The following is a 19,707-nucleotide window of genomic DNA, read 5'->3' as shown; positions in this document are numbered from 1 at the left end:
TGTTCTTAGAGTGCCAATACGAATTTTATTGATCAAACTATATCTTCAGTATTTTATTGTGTTCTGTGTACCACACATCTATACTTTAAAAAAGTTCTTTATATTGTCTTGTTAAACATCTAGGTTTGAGAACCATGGGTCTAGAATTGTGCTTTCCAGTACGACAGCCACTAAATATAGGTGGCTATTTAAAGTTAAATAAAATTAAAAATTAATTTTCTCTGTCACACCAGCCACATTTTAGGTGCTCATTAGTCATGTGTATTTAATGGCTACTCTATTGGACAGCACAGATATGGATTATTACTACTATTGCAGAAAGTTCTACTGGATAACTCTGATATAGAAAACTGTGACTCAAGGAAAAGTTGAAAGTTGAGAGGGGTTTAGTTTAGGAATAAGTTCCAGGGGATATGATTACTAGTTTAATTTATATGAAGCATTGTTTTCTGGAAGGTAGCGTAAACAGATTATAATAGCAGTTGGAGAGTACCACCCATCTCATAGTTACTATGACTAAATGAAATTTTATATGCACACACATATGCATATACATATATATATGCATATATACATACACTTTTTGGTGCAGTGATATATATATATATTTTTTTTTCTTTGGTACAGTGTCTGGTACATAATAGGCGGTAAAGTATTTAGCTCATCTCCAGAATGATCTCGTGTTTTGTCTCTTAATCTCTAGAACAATGGCAACTTGGGGAGGTTCTACCCAGTGTGCACTAGATGGAGAAGGAGATGAAGATGGTTACCTTTCTGAAGCAGTTGTTCGGACAGATGAAGACGAGGAGGAGGAGGAGCAAGACGCCGGCTCCCATGATAGCTTTTCCGTGTGTCCTCCTAGCAGCGCAAATCATAACTCCTATAATGTAAAGGAAACTAAAAATAGGTTAGCTTTTCCGTGTGTCCTCCTAGCAGCGCAAATCATAAGTCCTATCATGTAAAGGAAACTAAAAATAGGTTAGCTTTTCCGTGTGTCTTAGCAGCGCAAATCATAACTCCTATAATGTAAAGGAAACTAAAAATAGGTTAGCTTTTCCGTGTGTCCTCCTAGCAGCGCAAATCATAACTCCTATCATGTAAAGGAAACTAAAAAAGGTTAGCTTTTTCGTGTATCCTTCTAGCCGTGCAAATCATAACTCCTATAATGTAAAGGAAACTAAAAATAGGTTAGTTTTGCTGTTTTAATTTTTTGCTTGATTTGAAGAGTCTCAGGTCTTTCTGACTCCAAGCAGTTCTTCGGTTCTCTGAACCAACTGTGTGTCCTACAATGTAATTTAATTCCACCACTAACTACTTGGAGTCAGGGCAGAGCCCACAGGTTAAGAGGCTCAGTCCCACAAGAGTGCCTCACTTTATTTTTTATTTTTTTGCGGTACGCGGGCCTCTCACTGTTGTGGCCTCTCCCGTTGCGGAGCACAGGCTCCGGACGCGCAGGCTCAGCGGCCATGGCTCACGGGCCCAGCCGCTCCGCGGCATGTGGGATCTTCCCGGACCGGGGCACAAACCCGTGTCCCCTGCATCGGCAGGTGGACTCTCAACCACTGCGTCACCAGGGAAGCCCAAGTGCCTCACTTCAGATGCCGCTTTAAAGTCTCAAGTCTTCAGGGCACCCACACTTCTGTCTGACTTGGCTACATATTTGGCGGTTCCCACAGCCCCTCTTCAGGTTCCATAATTTGCTAAAACAACTCATAAAACTCTGGAAAATACTTGTTTACTGACTTCTTACGAAAGATACTACTTAAGAACAACTAAGTGAAAGAGATGTGCAGGGCCAGGGATGGGTTGGGGAGGGGCACAGAGCTTTTATACCCTCTCTGGGCACACCAGCCTTCCAGCGCTTCACTGTGTTCACGACCCAGAAGCTGTCCTAACCACCTTGTTGAGGAGTTGTTACGGAGGTTTCTTTACATAGGCAGACATAGGCAGAATTGACTAAATCACTGGCCATTGACGATGAAGCTCAATCTCCCTCTGTGAAAGTTGGGGGATGGGGCTAAAAGTTCCAACCCCCAACACCTGGTTGGTTTTTCTGGTGACTAGCCCTCATCGTGAAGCTAACTAGGGCCTGACAAGAAGGAGCTCATTATGAATAACAAAAGACAGTCATCACTCAGGAGATGGCCAAGAGTTTTAGGAACTCTGTGCTGGGAACCTGGGACAAAGACCAAATACGATATTTATTGTATCACAAGAGTACTGTCGTTGAGACAGATTCCAGCTAGATAAGATCAAGATTGATAAGCTTTGATCTTCACTCTTGTTTTGGGGAATTAAGCAAAAATAAAAATCATAGATAGTGAAAAAGATCTATCAACAAAAATATTTACTACGTTTTTATTTATAACTGAAAAATGTTTCATGTGTAAAAGATGGTTAAGTAATTCCACTTGATGGAATGTTATGTGGCTAAGCTTAAAGCATGAAGAGTGGAAAAATGCTTGTGGTGTAATAACTATAAGTATTTTCAATTTTTTTTTTTTAATGGCAAACTTTCCCTATTTTTTTTTGCGGTATGCGGGCCTCTCACTGTTGTGACCTCTCCTGTTGCGGAGCACAGGCTCCGGACACACAGGCTCAGCGGCCATGGCTCACGGGCCCAGCCACTCCGTGGCATGTGGGATCCTCCTAGACCGGGGCACGAACCCGTGTCTCCTGCATTGGCAGGCGGACTCTCAACCACTGCGCCACGAGGGAAACCCTCCCTATTTTTATTATTTGGTTGCGCTGGGTCTTAATTGCGGCAGGTGGGCTCCTTAGTTGCAGCTCGCCAGCTTCTTAGTTGCGGTACGTGGGCCCCTTAGTTGTGGCATGTGAACTCTTAGTTGCTGCATGCATGTGGGACCTAGTTCCCTGACCAGTGATCGACCCAGGCCCCCTGCATTGGGAGCGTGGAGTCTTAACCACTGTGCCACCAGGGAAGTCCCATAACTGTTTTCATTTTGAAGAATACGGAATTATATAGACACTTCTCGGTAAAACATAAATGAAAAAAGATTCGAAAGGAATGAAAAATGATACTGTACAAGACTAGAAATCCAGAATTTTTCTCATTCTATTTTCCATACATTTTAAGTCCTGTGAAGAGAATACAGGTGTATGGACCAGGGTATCAAGGTTTATTGCCAGATTTTAAAAACCAAATAATTACATAAGATGACCTAATGCTTTAAATCTTGTGTTAGGTGGAAGAACAATCGCCCTTTTTCAGCAGATGGAAATTATCGTCCTTTAGCCAGGACAAGACAACAGAATATCAGCATGCAGCGTCAGGAAAACCTTCGCTGGGTGTCAGAACTCTCTTATGTAGAAGAGAAAGAACAGTGGCAAGAACAAATCAATCAGCTAAAGAAACAACTTGATTTCAGTGTCAGTATTTGTCAGACTTTGATGCAAGACCAGCAGGTAAAGTAGAATTTTTTTATCTTGTTTTTGAAGCAGTACACGTTTTTCTCATGTCATCGGCAACTATTCTGAAAATTTTCTTTCCACAGACTCTGTCTTGTCTGCTACAAACTCTTCTCACGGGCCCTTACAGTGTTATGCCCAGCAATGTTGCATCTCCTCAAGTACACCTTATAATGCACCAGTTGAACCAGTGCTACACCCAGCTAACATGGCAACAGAATAATGTACAAAGGTAATCTGTTTCTTAGAAGTAGTGAGAGTGTATAATAAGTGCTAAAACTGAGCAAGAGTTTTACAGTTACCTTCTGGGAGAAAAGGGCCTGAACCAAATTTCATTTTCGAATATTCTGACACCTGGGAATTTTATAAGCAGAGATATTGCTCAATGTTCCTTTTTAATACCGTGGACCTGACTTAAAAAAAAAATTTTTATAGTACTCAAGTTTACACTTACCTTAGGTAGGTTGTATGGTGTGTAAATTGTACCTCAGTAAAGCTGTAAACAATATAAACAATGCGTGTTGTAATTATGCCTACTATCTGTTAGAAGTGCTAATAAGCACAGTTCTTGTTGCAAAGGCTAAGTTACTGAACTAAGCATGCAGGACAAGCAGATATTGGTTGTAGTAAACATCAGAGCAGTCAGTTTGTTCCACATACTGTTGAATCATGTCTTACATATATTCTTTCTGGATGTACTTTACATAGATGGTAATACAACTGATCTTTAAATTACTGACTCCTTAAATTTTTACAGGTTGAAGCAAATGCTAAATGAACTTATGCGCCAACAAAATCATCCAGAAAAACCTGGAAGCAAGGAAAGAGTCAGTAGTGCATCACACCCTCCTTCTCCCAGTTTATTTTGTCCTTTCAGCTTTCCAGCACAGCCTGTAAATCTGTTCAACCTACCGGGGTTTACTAATTTTTCATCATTTGCACCAGGTAAGTGGCTGTAAACTTAAATGAAAATAAATAAATGCAGAGTGTTTGAGAATAACATTTGTCTATTGCATGGATTTTTATCAGTCCCTTTTGGAGTGGTAGGAAATGTTGGCAAAGAAAGTTATAAACTCTTTTCTACATTGATTCTTTATAGTGAACTCTTAAACTGAATGTGGTTGCTAATGAAATTAAGTAAATTATGAATGATTGCTTAGTCTTTTACCTTTGAATTATTCAACAAGTATTTATCAAGGAGAAAGGGAATTAACCTGTCTACTGGCTGCTGTACATCAGGCACTGTGTAAAATATGAGGAGAGGAGAGGTGAATAAGGCAACGCTCTTGTAGAGGAGCTTGTGTCTTGGTGGGGAGATATATACCACCAGAATAGAGGTGTTTGGCTTAGGCTTATATTTACTTTTACTTAGTTTAGGCTTTTATTCAGACTTTTTCTGTACCTGTCATGTGCCAGGCACTATATAAATGACTGGGATTCAAAGATGTTAAGCCTGATGCTTTCAGGAATTTAGAGTCTAGTGAAGAAGCTAAGAATGTTAATAAATGCTTAGTGCTTTGCCATGGGTGCTGTAGCAGTGTTGCAGATGAGGTGAATGACCTACTTTTCCTTGGGGCAAGAGGTTATCAGCAAATCTCTTTTTTCCTAGAGAAAGTGATGTTAAAGCTAAAGAATGAATATAATTTTTTTCCAGGGAGATTAGAAGGGAAAGGACTTTCTGATTAATGGAACCACTTAGAGTTACAAAGCAATGGAACAGTATACTACTTAGGGAATTTAGAGGTCATGAAGTATGGCTAGTGTTTAGGGCCATGACAGGGGAAGTAGTAGTTGATGTGGCTGGTGAGCAGTGGAGGCCTTTGTGCTGTGCAAAGAAGCTTAGACTTTCTGCTGCTTACTAGAGGGGCCATTGGAGGATTTTGAGCAGAGGAATAGCATGAGGTTTATATTTTAAAAAGATTACACTAGTGATTGTTGATTGAGATTGGAGGGAAGGTGCTAAGGGTATAGATGGTGACTGGAAGGCAATTGCAGTAATAGCAGGGAAGAATGACAGCTTGACCTAAGGCATCAGCAGTAGCGGTAAAGAAAAAGGAGTAATTTTAAAGATATTCTGGAGGTAGAATGATCAGTTAGGTGAGGTGAGTCATGAAGGGAGAGGAGTTGAAGGTGTTTGCCGGAGAATATAGGAAGAGGAAAAGGGTTGGGAGGGCTTTGTGAATATAAATATCCACAGATACAGCGTATTTTCTTAACAGGATTATAAAAGCAATGGCCGTTAAACAATTTAACAAGGTTTTTAGTTCTTAGGTGTGGATAAATATTGGCAGCAGACTTTTTAAAAAATTAATTAATTAATTAATTTATTGCCTGTATTGGGTCTTCGTTGCAGCTTGCAGGCTTTCTCTAGCTGCGGCGAGCGGGGGCTACTCTTTGTTGCAGTGCGCAGGCTTCTCATTGTGGTGGCTTCTCTTGTGGTGCAGCACAGGCTCTAGGCATGCAGGCTTCAGTACTTTTGGCACACGGGCTCAGTAGTTGTGGCTCACGGGCTCTAGAGCGCAGGCTCAGTAGTTGCAGCGCACGGGCTTAGTTGCTCCGCGGCATGTGGGATCTTCTCAGACCAGGGCTCGAACCTGTGTCCCCTGCATTGGCAGGCGGATTCTTAACCACTGTGCCTCCAGGGAAGTCCCAGCAGACGTTGTTTGAGTAGGCATTTAAGAAACAAATAATGTAAGAAATTGCACATGCAGTTCCTTTTTGTCACAATATGCCTTATACCCATGCCAACCCTGTACGAAGACTGTTCATTCTTCACAGTCAATCTAGTTCAGTTTTGTGAAACCCTCCCTGATCCCCTTCTCCCACAAGTTGTAAGTAGCCGTTTGTAAATACCTATGATACAGCACTATATATTAAGTGTGTGATTATATTTTACTTCCCATGTAGAGTGTAAAGAACCTAAGCTTTGGAGCCATGCAGACCCGAGATCTAACCTGCTCTTTCATTTACTAGGCATTTGATCTCTAAACCTATTTTCTCACTAGTAAAATGAATATAATACCTATTTCACAGTGTTGTTTTGAGCATTAAATGAAGTAACATGTAACGTGCCTACAGTGGAGTCTTGTACCCAGTAATACTCTGATAAATATCAAGCATTATTTTTGCTAACTTTTAGGTCTTAAGGGGTTGGGGATCAGTATTTATCTTTGAATCACCAATGCTGAAAACATAGCAGACTGAGTTGTAAAACAGTGATTGAGTAAATGAGTGTTACTTTATTTTAATCACAAATTTTTCTTTTGGTGGATTTGAATGGCATATTTAATTAAAACTATTTTTTAATTTCATTTTAAGGCTAAAGGTGCTTCTTTATTGTTGTCTTACCCATTGTTTTTATTTATTAGGTATGAATTTCAGCCCTTTATTTCCTTCTAATTTTGGAGATTTTTCTCAAAATATTTCTACACCCACTGAACAGCAGCAACCATTAGCCCAGAATCTTTCAGGGAAAACAGAATACATGGCTTTTCCAAAACCTTTTGAAAGTAGTTCTTCTGTTGGAGCAGAAAAACAAAGGTACTTGATTGTAAACATAATCCATTATTTGCTTAAACATCACTTTGTGATTACATCTAATTATCTGTAATTTGAGAATGTAATTAGGGAGGATGTTTGTGATTGTCTGACTTGATAGTGTTGGGAATGTGAAGTTTTGACATCTTACCAGGTGTCACTCAGGCGTATACCTGCTGCTAACCCTTGTACAAGAGCGGTTCAGAGTTTTGATCAGGGTGTCCTGTGAGGTTCATTTTGGAAGGATATGACATAACCCATAGAGTGTCTTTGGCCTTGATTTGATATCTGTCTTTAAGGTTATACCAGTTCACTGTTCATTGATGTAGAAATAGAAACTAATATTAACTGCTGGAGGATAGTTGTTACAAAGTGATGGCTCCTTTGTTTGATTCATGGCCCTTGATTAGAGTAAGTTCCTAAGGCCCATCCAAATGTAATATTGAGTACTATTAGGTTATAAAAACAACTTTTGTCAAGGAAGTTTTAGCAATACATAGTCAGGATTCCTTTTTCTCTCTGCTTCTCACATTTATTATTATTATTTTTTTTTGCGGTACGCGGGTCTCTCACTGTTGTGGCCTCTCCTGTTGCGGAGCACAGGCTCCGGACGCACAGGGTCAGCGGCCATGGCTCATGGGCCCAGCCGCTCCGCGGCACGTGGGATCCTCCCGGACCGGGGCACGAACCCACGTCCCCTGCATCGGCAGGCGGACTCTCAACCACTGCGCCACCAGGGAAGCCCACATTTATTATTTTTTAATACGATAATCTTCCCAATTATAATTTTGACCCAAATAGTGTGTGAAAGACTCATTGGATTGGCTCAGGTTAATCATTCTTTAAAGCATTTTTATGGCTTGATAAATAATGTTTTTAATGATTGTTTTAATCCAGAAAATGATTTTGATAGCCCGCTGGTAAAAAGATTATAGCCTTTTTATTGTTGTTATTTACTTCAGAAAAACTTTTTAAAAGGATGAAAAATCAGAGGTCAGTTGAGCCTAATACTTGTTCTGTCAGAAGTATCTCTGATTTTGTTTTTCCTATCCCTTTATAAATATATAGGTCACATTACTTCTCCCTTTAGTTAGGTGTGTGGGCATGTCTCAGCCTCTTAAATTAGCATTTTGACAGTTTAATTGTTAAATCATGAACATTTTGGTTTTGTTTTTTACTTAATTAACCAAAAATTCTTAGAATTCAACTTGGTGTTCACCTCCAGGAATCCTCTGGTAGACCTCCCTGACCTTGCCTGACTCCTTTTCTTATCTGCACTAACCTTTTTTTCTTACTAAATCTTGTGTTACTCTGTGAAAGTATTCTATTGTCAGAGCCTAAAACAGTGTTTAGTGCTCAATTGACATTGAGAAATGGTGGTTGAATGAATCTCCATCACAAGCAATAAAAATTTATTCAAAGCTTTAGTGAATGGTCTTCCTATTGGAAGGTCCCTACTTCATTATTATCTATAGTTTATATGTAATTGGTAGTAAAAAAAAAAAAAAGATGCATCTGAGTATTATTAATTTAGATATTAGACCTACTTCAGATTAGACCTCATCTCTTTCCAAAATTTCAGCTATTATAGGTTCCCTGAATTAAATGGCTGGAGATAACAAAGAGGTCAGATAAAACATTGTAGTTGTTAGCTCGGGTCAGAAAACTTTTCCTATAAAGGACTACGTAGTAAATATTGCAGGCCATAGTGTCTGTCATAACCATTTATCTCTGCCATTTTTGCACATAAGCATTTATAAACAATATGTAAACAGATAAGTTGCTGTGTTCCAAGAACACTTGATTTATGGACAGTGAAATTTGAATTTTATGTAATTTTCATGTCTCATAAACTATATTTCTCCTTTTAATTTTTTTCAACAATTTAAGAATATAAAGATCATTCATAGCTCTCAGGCCGTACAAAAAAACAGGCAGCAAGCTGAATTTGGCATGTAAACTGTAGGTTTGTTAATCTTTGTCTTAAATTAATCCCTATAGATCAATGTCTCCCAAATTATATTCTTAGGAACTCTGTTGTCCATGTCAGGTTCTGTAATAAAAAGTTTCAGACAGCATGTTCACTATGTTCCCTTCGAAGACATTTATAAAACACATTGGCATATTGAAAGTTCTGAGAAGTACTGCAGACCTGTTTAACTTTGTTTTGTGTATTTTTTCCCAGATTTAGATAACCAGTGAATACCTATTAACATATTAAGGGATGCCAAAGTTTAGCAGATAGAATTTGGAAAATGACACTAAGCTAACAGAGCTAAGTAAGACTTAATGTGCAGAGAAATAAATTACTAGTTACATGGCCAATTGTTTTCACCAGATTCTGGCTATATTTGAACTGCTTTAGGTGACACAGATCCATGTATGTTTCCAAACTTTTTACTGTGGTTCTCTTTCAGTTGTTTCTTTAAGTTTTTTGTTTTTTCCTTGTATGTCCCATCCTCCCTTGATCTTACCTTCCCACTCTTTCCATCATGAATGCTGGACCTTTGGTTTGGAAGTCTCACTAGTGAAAATGGTTTAGTGAGAAAGGTCTAAGATTAAAGTAATTTAGTACCTTAGCCTGTGTAACATTTTCATTTTTAATGTGTATTTTGTGGGAATATTTTTATAGCCTGTTGACAGTTTTTATTTACCTGAATCTACTAGTAGACTGTAAATTAAGTATATCTGGAGTTTTCAGTAGATATAGAAATATATCATTGTAATATATAAAAACTTATTTTCATTGGTAAGGAATCAAAAACAGCCCGAAGAGGAGGTGGAGAACAGTAGGACACCATGGTTATATGACCAAGAAGGTGAAGTAGAAAAACCATTTCTCAAGACTGGATGTGCAGTGTCTGTAAAGAAAACAACAAATAGTAATCGCAAAAATCAATTAGATACCAGTAGGAGAAGACGCCAATTTGATGAAGAGTCGTTAGAAAGCTTTAGCAGTATGCCTGACCCAGTAGATCCAACAACAGTAACTAAAACATTCAAGTCAAGAAAAGCATCTGCACAGGCCAGCCTGGCATCTAAAGATAAAACTCCCAAATCAAAGAGTAAGAAGAGGCATTCTACTCAGCTGAAAAGCAGAGTTAAAAATATTGGTAAGTACTGAAATTTGTTGACTTGATCAGCATAAATGTTGGTACGCTTACTCTCACATGTTGGCGTGTATCATTTCGGTGTGGCTGTTGAGGAGGCACTGTTGTAGACTCACCTGAGCAAAGTCATTTTTAGTTACCTTTGAGAACTTTTTAAATAAAATTTATCAAATAGGGTTTAATGGTGTAGCTATTTTAAAACATGGCATTTATTCTTTTTTGTGCTTCTTAAAACTTCTTACTATGTATGTGGTTCCTATGAGCTCGTAACATTTACTGTTCTCTCGTTTAATATTACGTGCAAGACCTTGTTGGTGACTTCTGGCTAGATCCGCAATGGATTCATTTAAAGAAATGCAGGCCTCTGACTACACTGCAGTCTTTGGATATCATGTAGGTGAAGTCACTTTTAGAACAAGTTTGCTCTTAGTCCTTCAGGAACTGAACCTTAGTTAATAGGAGAAAACATTAATCAATATTTTATTGAATCTTGTCATTGAGTATAATATCAAAGTTCTCTTTATAGTGTTCACTGCATGCCACTTCTTTAAAAAATAGATTTTTTATGATTTTTGAAGAACTTAGTGAAGTCTAACACTGGTTAAAAATTGATTTACTAGCTAAAATCTGGAATATTATAGTTAAAGGATGCTCCTTCCAGTTTGCAAGGGACACTTTTTGGCTGTGGCCTTGAAAGGTCGTTCTGCGTTCAAGGAGATAGTATTTGGTGCTTAAGAGCAAAATATTCTAGGCTTATAATCAGAAAATTGTGAAAACTCACTGCACCTACTAACTTCCTCTCTTGAAAGCTCACAGTACATTATAAGTGTAGTAAAGGTCCTGGGACACTCTGCAGTTAAAATCCACTTGTAAGCTTTGGCAGCATTCATCTCAGCCATCTTTGGATAATGGAACCCTTGAAAAATCTGATGAAAACTATGGATGTGAAAAAGAATACATGTACGGTTTTTTTCATTTCAGTACCTCATGTTTCCTAAAGTCCTGGGCTGCTACTCCTACTCCCATGTAAAGAATCTGATTTCATGGTTAAACAAGCAAACGTGAACAGGGGTAACATTTTTCTCAGCATACACATTATCATCCTTGAAATAATTTTTCAGTTATTTAGGTTTGGGAGGAGCTGATTACTTAGTAGATTAGTGATCTGAAACCGTTCAAATGAATGAAAATACAACTACGATGCCTTCTCCATGGTCACTCTTGGTGCCACTAGAGAGGATTTAAGTAGATAGTGACCATTTTGAGAGAGGCCCTCAGGGTAGCTCTGAACTTCTTTTTAACGTAGTTGCTCCAACAAAATGCTTTTTGTCATATGAGTAAATGGAAAGAAACTAACCTTTGTTATCCCAGCATCCTCTCATTCAGCTGGTTATTTTGAGTGTGCTAGGGCAGTGCGTCTTGAACTTGATAATGTTTCATACAAATCTCCTTGGGAATCTTGCTTAAAGTCAGAGTCTGATTCCATCAGTCTGAGAAGGGACCTGATAGTCTGCATTTCTAACAAGTTCTCCCATGCGTTGTTGATCAGCATTGACAGTGTAGTCTGTGGACTACAGTTTGAGTAGCAGGGTCTCAGAGGGCACTCAGCCAGCATATGGCCATGTCTGCCTGAGCCTAGAAATCCTGGTGTATTTGTATTTTTGAAACCCCTTTATTCTGAAGAATTATGGTTCCAGATATACAATTCAGCTTTTCTTTTACTTCAAGGCAAAGATTGACATTCTGATCTATTTGCTCTCTTTTCTCATACTTCAGTATAAAAATACTTGCCAAGAATGCACATTCACATTTGTTCAAGAGGGCTTTAAGACCATCTGTTAGTGGGAGCTCCACTTTAAGGTGCACACACAAAGGTAAAAGACCTGATAGCAGAACCAAACTAATATATGCAGAGTCAAAATAATATGTAGCAAAATCAAATGAGCTAAGTCCTTGCTATGCAGAATGTGAACCATGGACAGGCAGCATCCGCATCATCTGGGAGCTTATTAGAAATGCAGACTCTTGGGCCCCACCTTATACCAACTGAATCAATACGCATTGTTTTTCAGTTTGCGTATTAGCAAGATTCCCGATGTTTTAATATGAATATATGCACATTAAAGTCTGAGAAGTGCTGAGCTAGACCACTAATTTATGTTGCGTTTGTTCTCTTTGTGGGATAGGAATAGCCATGATTTCTTAGAAGAAAGAATGTTTACTCTATCTTAAAGGAATTAGGAATGGAGGTCGATGGAGGGAAGATTGGAAAGCATTCCAAATTGTAGTAACAATAGGAAAAGTAATATAGAGTCAGGGTGAAGCAAGAAGAGAAGATGAGAGAACTGGGGAAGGAAATAGGATATGACAAATAGGCCAGCACAGTGGGACTTAAGTTGCTGTCTTAAAAGATATAGTACAGGGGCTTCCCTGGTGGCGCAGTGGTTGAGATTCCGCCTGCCGATGCAGGGGACACGAGTTCGTGCCCCGGTCTGGGAAGATCCCACATGCTGCAGAGCGGCTGCGCCCGTGAGCATTGGCCACTGAGCCTGCGCGTCCGGAGCCTGTGCTCCGCAATGGGAGAGGCTACGACAGTGAGAGGCCCGCGTACCGCAAAAAAAAAAAAAGGTAAAGATATAGTACAGCCAGTTACACTGTTCCAAATTTGAGCTGTTTCTATGTTTTTTGCACATGTTGACAGTCTTTCAGAAGTAGCGTGCTAAATCTTTATTTAACTTTGTTTCACATGATGGTAATGTACCAATGATGGTAATCTTTAAAAGGTCTTTATATATAAAGATACATATTATTGCATGCAAAGTAAGATTTTACAAATTATGTGCTAATTATCTTTTAAGCTTCAGTTCAAATTCAGACTTTATGAGTTGAGCATGACTTCTTGCCTTGCTGGGTACTTGAGTTATCAGACATATGACTTGGTTTACAGACCCATAATTTGGCTACACTCTACCAGACCCATTTCCTCTTTTGATGGTATTAGAGAGGAGTAGAAGCATATAGTCTAGATGGTCCTCATTCTTGTCTTGGGAAATTGGATGGGACTGTTAGTATACTGACTTCTGGGTTCCACCCAGCCCTGAATCTTTTCGTTTCTTTCTTCCCCCACTCTTCTTGCTCACTAATGAAGATTGAGATAAAATGGATGTCTCGCATTAGGCAAGATAAGCCCTGACAGATGTGGCCCATTTTAGATTCAGAGTTTATTATTTAATGAAGTCAGAGAAAGGAAGGGTAGCCAAAGGTGCCAGCTCCCTGTGTCCCTTATTCCACTCACCACAAGGGCGACGCTGAAACAGAAGGGGCCAGATGATAGTTGCATCATGAGTGGTGGGGCACCCTGTAGCCTAGGAGCCAATGCTGCGCTGTAGCTAAACCACAGTCAAGAATGGAGATGTACCCTCAGGGGGTGAGGCGAACTGGTCTCATGTTTTCATCAGAGCCCAGGAGGAGATGAGAAGTTCTCTCATGACAGCCTTTCAGGGGAAAGAGAGGAAAATCATAAGGCCTTCCGCCAAGACTTAGATTCAGCGACGGTTCAGTCCTTCCCAGTGTGGCCTGTGTAGGTACATGGAAGGTCTCCAGGGTGCTGTGGCTGAGCTGTTTCCCTGTATTGGAGACACAACTAGAAGTACTGTTTCTTCCAGCTCTGTCAGCCACTTGTGCTGAGAAAGACAGGAGATAACCCCCTTATAATAATGACCATCATATGTCATTGTTGCTGTTGTTATATCAGCTGGCCTGGCCAGTGTTACTCTGAAGTATTACTGACTTTCATTAAATCTTCTACTTTCCCTGGAGGATTACTATTAAAGGGTCCCAAAGAGAAGCAAATCAACAGTAGTACCTTAACTTTGGAAATCTAGCCCTTGATATTTTTAAATTGGGACTCATGTAAAACCATGGGTTTTTTTTTTTCCCTCTTTTTATAGCATCTTAAAAATTATAGCATGCTTCTCTTCACAGTCTTAGCTCTTTTGGAAGATGACTGATTTTTTTTTTTTTCCCTCACTACTGGGGCTCCCTAAAGAGAATTTTGTGTATGCTGCATAATATATATTTTAATTTTGGTTAGAATCCATTCAGCACTTTTCACATGATTCAGTAACAGCAGTTAGAAGCTTAATTTCATTTATATAAATGTTCTTGTTAGAATAACATACTTTCTTTTCTTCAGAGCTATGTTTGCTGTTAATTAAATAAGCAATAGTACTACCATTTATATCATTTTACATATTACTCTTGGCAATCATACCTTTTATTGCTTTTTATGTAGTAGTCCAAAGTAACCAACAGGGCTCTTTTTCCGGTAAGTTTCATGCAGATTGAATGAGAGTGGCTTGAGAGTCTGAGAGACCAACAAAGAAATCAGGAACCTATACATGAGATGATGAAGTCGTAACTTGAATGATGGCCTTAGAGAAAGAAAGGGAAGTTGAATCCAGATAGGATATCACAGAGAATAATTTGACAGTATATTGGGAACTAATCTGTTATTAACAGAGCAGCCGTTGTGATCTAGAGAGATAAGCAGCAAGGCTTTAGGTTCTGCTGGCTCTTTCAGAGAGTGAGCAAAAATCAGAGCCCTGTGGTTCTTAGAGGAAACTTGGTTGGAGGAGATCCATGCAACCCCTCCTTCCACGGGGAGGGCGCTTCCCTCCCTTCCAAGAGTAGCAGTCTTTTGCCACTTCAAAGTACTAATGGGAAAGGGTGTCACTGAAAAAAGAGGCGGCATCCTGCCTACCCAGAACACGGTAAAGCATTTACCTTTGCAGCTGAGGAGCCTGAGGGGTCGAGAGGCTTCCTTCTTTATCGTCTTGATGGGAGGCTGACAGCTTGCCAGCCAGACCATTGCTTCACCATGGGCATGAGGCTCCCAAGCACTGCCAGCGTGCTGCCATTAAGGCTGCCCAGCAGTCGGGTCCAGCCTGAAGGGTAGATAAGAGTCGGGGCTAACCCAGTAAACATAACAGTGCACATAAAAGGGACCAGCAGCCAGACAGAAGTCATGGTAGCAGACCACTAGAACAGGTAAAATCTAGTCAAAACAGAATTATTGAAGGAAATATTCACTTGAGCAAAATGATAAGAATACTTAAGCAGATTGAATTATTTTTAAAAAGCAGATTGAATTATAACGTAAATTCTTGAGAACTAGAAAAAATGATTTTCACATTTAATGTTTAGATTATTTGAAAAAGAGGACAAATGCTATTAAGTTCCAAATTACTGGCCTAGAAAATTAAAGGGAAGAACTATGTCATTACACAGAGCAAAAAGTACTAAGAGATAAAATAAAGAGGGAAATGATTAGAGGCTTAAGGACAAATCTTGGAGATCTGATATACAAGGAGTTCTAAAGGAGGAAAAAAAAAAGTGGAGAGGCAGTAATTCAACAAATAATAAAGGGGAATCTTTAATGAAGAAAGACTCAAGACCGCAGATCAAAATAGCTGACTGTTGCCCAGCCAGGAGGCACGGAGAGAAAGTACATACCCCTTCTCCCCTGTGTATAGACTGATACAGTTCCTGGATTCCGAGGAAAAAGTAAAAATCCTCTAAGCTTCCAAGTTGGAAGAACAAGTTACATATAAAGAAAAAAAACAAATTGACATCAGACAGTCTTACTTAAAACCTAAAAAAGTAGAAGTGAAATGACATCCGTTCGTGGACAAAAAGGGACTACAACTCAAGAATCCTACTCTCAGACAAGAGACTCTTCACCTGTCAAGCTGAAAAAAGATACTGGTGTATCCTATCTGAAGAAAACTATAGAGACAACATATGAATCAGATAGAGACCTTTATATAAGGGAAGGTGAAAAGGAGAGGTAACAGTTCAGTAAAGAAAGCAGTAGTTTAATCTCGGCTATTAATGTAAATTCAAAAGTAAAATACTAGCAAATTGAACCTGCCAGTATATGAAAAGAGTATTAGACTGTTGGTAGCAGGGTTTATTATAGAAATGTAATCGTGATTTATTTTCAGGAAATCTGTCAACATAATTGATTATATCAACCACATTACAGGTAGTGGTAGGTTAGATAAAATTTTAAGTCATTTCTAATGAAAGTGCACCTAGAAAGGGAGGCAGTTATTTAAATATAATAGAGGCTGTTAGCTGATGCCACTTACAGGCACTATTGTAATTGAAAATACTCCAGAGATATCTCTATCAAAATTAGGAATTAACAGGGATTCCCTCTCTACCACCATCATTATTTAGCATTGGTTGGAAAGTATTATGACAAGATTAAATGATTGGAATAAATATTTGAAAAGGAGGGAAACAAATTTTATATATTTTCTAAGCTAGCCCGAGAGACACTGGAAAACAGCTACCTAAGTTAGCTAAGTTAGTAAAGTAATTATGAAATAAGATTATGAAATAAGTGTGTAAATATTTTTCTCTATCATAGTAATACCCAGTAGAAATGGCAGTGGCAGGGAGTATTCTTTTCATAGTAGTATCCAAAGCTACTGGGACCAAAAATACTTAGGAATAAATTTAACAAGAAATTACGAGATCTATAAAAATTTTTTTGAAGAACACGAAACAAGATTAAGCAAATATAAAAGCATAACTGTGTTCTTAAGTTAGAATTTATAAAATTGCAACTAAAGATTCTGCACGCTGCAACAACGATCCCCTGTGCTGCAGCTAAGACCTGGCATAGCCAAATAAATATATAAATAAATATTTAAAAATAAGTAAATTCTCCTCAAATTAATAAATACTTTTAATGTGTTTCTATTTTGAATCCTCATGGATTGTTTTTGAAATTGGGGGAAAAAGATCTCAAAACTTCTGTGGAAGGACCAGTGTCCAAAAATAGCTAAGAAAAGAAGCTAGATAGGACTTGTCTTACCAGGTGTTTAAACATAGTGTAGAACTTCTGTGGCATTGGAATAGATAAGTTAAACAGATGGAATGCCCAGAAGTAAAACCCAATAAATGTGGAGATTTAATATATTGACCAAGGTTGCATTTTAATTCAGTGGGAAAAGGGTAGGTGTAACCAACTATCCATGTGGAACAAAATAAAGTTGAATTCCTACGTTGTGCTAGATGCCGAAAAGTAACTGAAAAAAAGATTAATACCCAAACTTGGAAGAGTTAATAGAATATATGTATAACCTATGGGTGGGGAAGGCTTTATACCAAGTCATATTAAACAAAAGGTATACAAAAGCAGACATCTGATTATTTAATGCCCCTTATTCTTCTGTCTATCATGGACATATATAGATTAGATGTGATTTTTTCTTGTATTTCCTAATACTGAAAAATTGTTAGCTTGGAGTCTAGTAGAGAATTTGGGTTATATAAGGTCTATCTACCATGTAGTTTGAGTTGGGATGTATTCATTGAGATGAATATCGAAGGACAATGAAGTGTTAGAATTTATTACTGTTATCCTGTGCCTACAAAGGTTATCGCAAAGATTTTTCTGAAACATACTATTTACTATTTTGATTTCTAGTTATACCAGGCCTTCACAGCATTCTAAATTGAGTGACCTATACTGTTTCACTATGGAAATCAATTTCCCTTTCAGTTTGAGTTAGTTGCAACTGATAACAGTTGTCACTTTTTTTACTCAAGGGTATGAAAGTGCCAGTATGTCTAGCACATGTGAACCTTGCAAAAGTAGGAACAGACATTCAGCCCAGACTGAAGAGCCTGTTCAAGCAAAAGTATTCAGCAGAAAGAATCATGAGCAGCTGGAAAAAATACTAAGATATAGTAGGTCTACAGAAATGTCTTCAGGTATGTTCGTTTTTTGGTTTGTTTTAATTTAAGGACTTTTCACCTTAGATTTGAAAAGCTATATTAAAACAAGCTTAAAATTCATCTATCACACTTTTCTATCATGTGAAAGGTTTTATAGTAGAGTTTACAGTACACAGTTCTTGATGTCAAGAAGTGTAAACTGGAATATATTTTATTATTGTGATACTATCTTTTGATGCATTTTGATAAAATTCTGAATGAACAAGTATAGTTGACATTAATTTGGTACTCCTAATTTGAAATTCTGAAAATATTATCTGAATAAGAGTTGGATACAAAATCACATCGTTCCCCTGCTTAAAATCTTTGGCCTTCACCGTGCCTGCAGGAGAAAGCCCAGATGCCTCAATGTAACATATCTGACCAGCAGAGATTTGATTCCTTCCTGCCTCTCCAGACTCATTTCTCACACCCTGTGCCTTGAACTTGACTCTTTCAGTGGCACTAAACTGAAGTTTTCCCATAGCCACCTCAGCAGTTGTCTTACCTCAGCAGTTGTCCTTCCTGCCTCAGGTCCTTTTTGCTCTTTGTTGGCCTTTGTCTCTGCTGGCTCTTAAGTAAAATCTTAATTCTGCAACTCTGGAACTGTATCCAAATCCAAGCTGGGAGAGGTTACCCTTTCTCCTTTTTGTTTTTCTGTCATAACCTGTGTAAACCTCTTTTGTTGCCTGTATCACATTATGTAGTATTTACTTGTTTAAGTGTCTGTATCACCTTTTTGGTTCCTTTGGCAGTAGATAATATTTTTTCATATTTGTATCTTAAATGTTAGCATGGAACCTGACACGTGGTGGGCACTCAGTGAGTGTTTATTGAATGAATGGAGTCATAAGTATTTGCCGCCATTTTAGTTTAAGTAAATACTGGCACGTCCCTGATTTATAAAGAATAAGTACGTCTCAAAGAAATATGGAGAGGGAGGCAGTAAATATAGACTCTAAATTTTCAGTTGTCAGTAAGACCCTTGGTGAAAATGATAATAGTAGCTACCATTTGTAGTATGCTTTACTGTTTACAAAGTAAACAAATTACTCATCTCATTTGAGCCTCATAATCCTTTCAATTCATTTTGTTTTCATTTTGCAGATGAGGAAACATGATTAGAGGGGGTGCCTGTTTTTTCCCAGTGCTCATAAAGGACCAGTAGTATAAACTGGTACAGGTTTTTGGGAAAAATGTCATGCCCTTAACCCAGTACTTGTAGGCATCCATCCTAAGGAAACAAAAGTGAAAAGAAGAAATTGGGATTTAGGTGTTGACTGAACATTATGATTCCAACTATTTTAAACAAAAATCTGGATAAAAAAGCTGGAAGAGAATGCATCAAAATGTTAATAGTGGTTTTATTATCTTTAAACTCCTCTATATTTTATAAAACTTATAATGAGTATTTATTACTTTTGTAATCAGAAAAGAAACATCACATTTATTCATATTTTGAAATGACCTCCTCAAGGTTGTATTGCTAGCAGATGGTAGAACCGAAGTTTCATTCCTGGTCTCCTGTTAAGTCCAAGATCCTTTTGTCACACATATCAATTCTGTTGTTCCGACCCTAGCATTTTACCAAAGTTTTGTAGTTTCCATCTCCTTTCACTATCTTTATCAAATACTGATGTCTTCAAACAATAAACAGTTGGGTGGAGGTTGGAGAAAGGCACTAAATTGATAGGCTTAATAACTTAGATGTCAGTTACCTAAATAATTGATAGTTGGTCATAGTACTTCAGATCTTATTACTGTCACTTAGAAACATATAAGCATCAAATTTTGGTGAACTAAAAAAATGTTTGAATAATATAAATATTCCTCTTTTCTA

General features: G+C 38.2%; 1 protein-coding gene across 23 annotated transcripts in view; it reads left to right on the top strand.

The window, feature by feature from the left end:
- PCM1 (pericentriolar material 1) overlaps positions 1 to 19,707 on the top strand; it is a 90,193-nt gene that overhangs the window by 42,128 nt on the left and 28,358 nt on the right. For 14 of the 23 annotated variants that reach the window (XM_024759892.1, XM_024759890.1, XM_024759895.1 and 11 more), the window contains 7 exons: positions 704 to 907; positions 3,207 to 3,426; positions 3,516 to 3,661; positions 4,187 to 4,374; positions 6,798 to 6,969; positions 9,721 to 10,079; positions 17,700 to 17,864. In XM_024759892.1, coding sequence (XP_024615660.1) covers positions 704 to 907; positions 3,207 to 3,426; positions 3,516 to 3,661; positions 4,187 to 4,374; positions 6,798 to 6,969; positions 9,721 to 10,079; positions 17,700 to 17,864 — 1,454 coding nt within the window. The remainder of the gene's footprint in view (positions 1 to 703; positions 908 to 3,206; positions 3,427 to 3,515; positions 3,662 to 4,186; positions 4,375 to 6,797; positions 6,970 to 9,720; positions 10,080 to 17,699; positions 17,865 to 19,707) is intronic. The other 9 variants (XM_024759899.1, XM_024759898.1, XM_024759897.1 and 6 more) reach the window with 1 other exon arrangement.

This window comes from Neophocaena asiaeorientalis, unplaced genomic scaffold (assembly GCF_003031525.2).
Source record: "Neophocaena asiaeorientalis asiaeorientalis breed wild unplaced genomic scaffold, Neophocaena_asiaeorientalis_V1.1 scaffold521, whole genome shotgun sequence".
Taxonomy (NCBI): domain Eukaryota; kingdom Metazoa; phylum Chordata; class Mammalia; order Artiodactyla; family Phocoenidae; genus Neophocaena; species Neophocaena asiaeorientalis.
The sequence above is the reverse complement of the archived record's forward strand: the minus strand, read 5'-3'. Positions and strand labels throughout refer to the sequence as shown.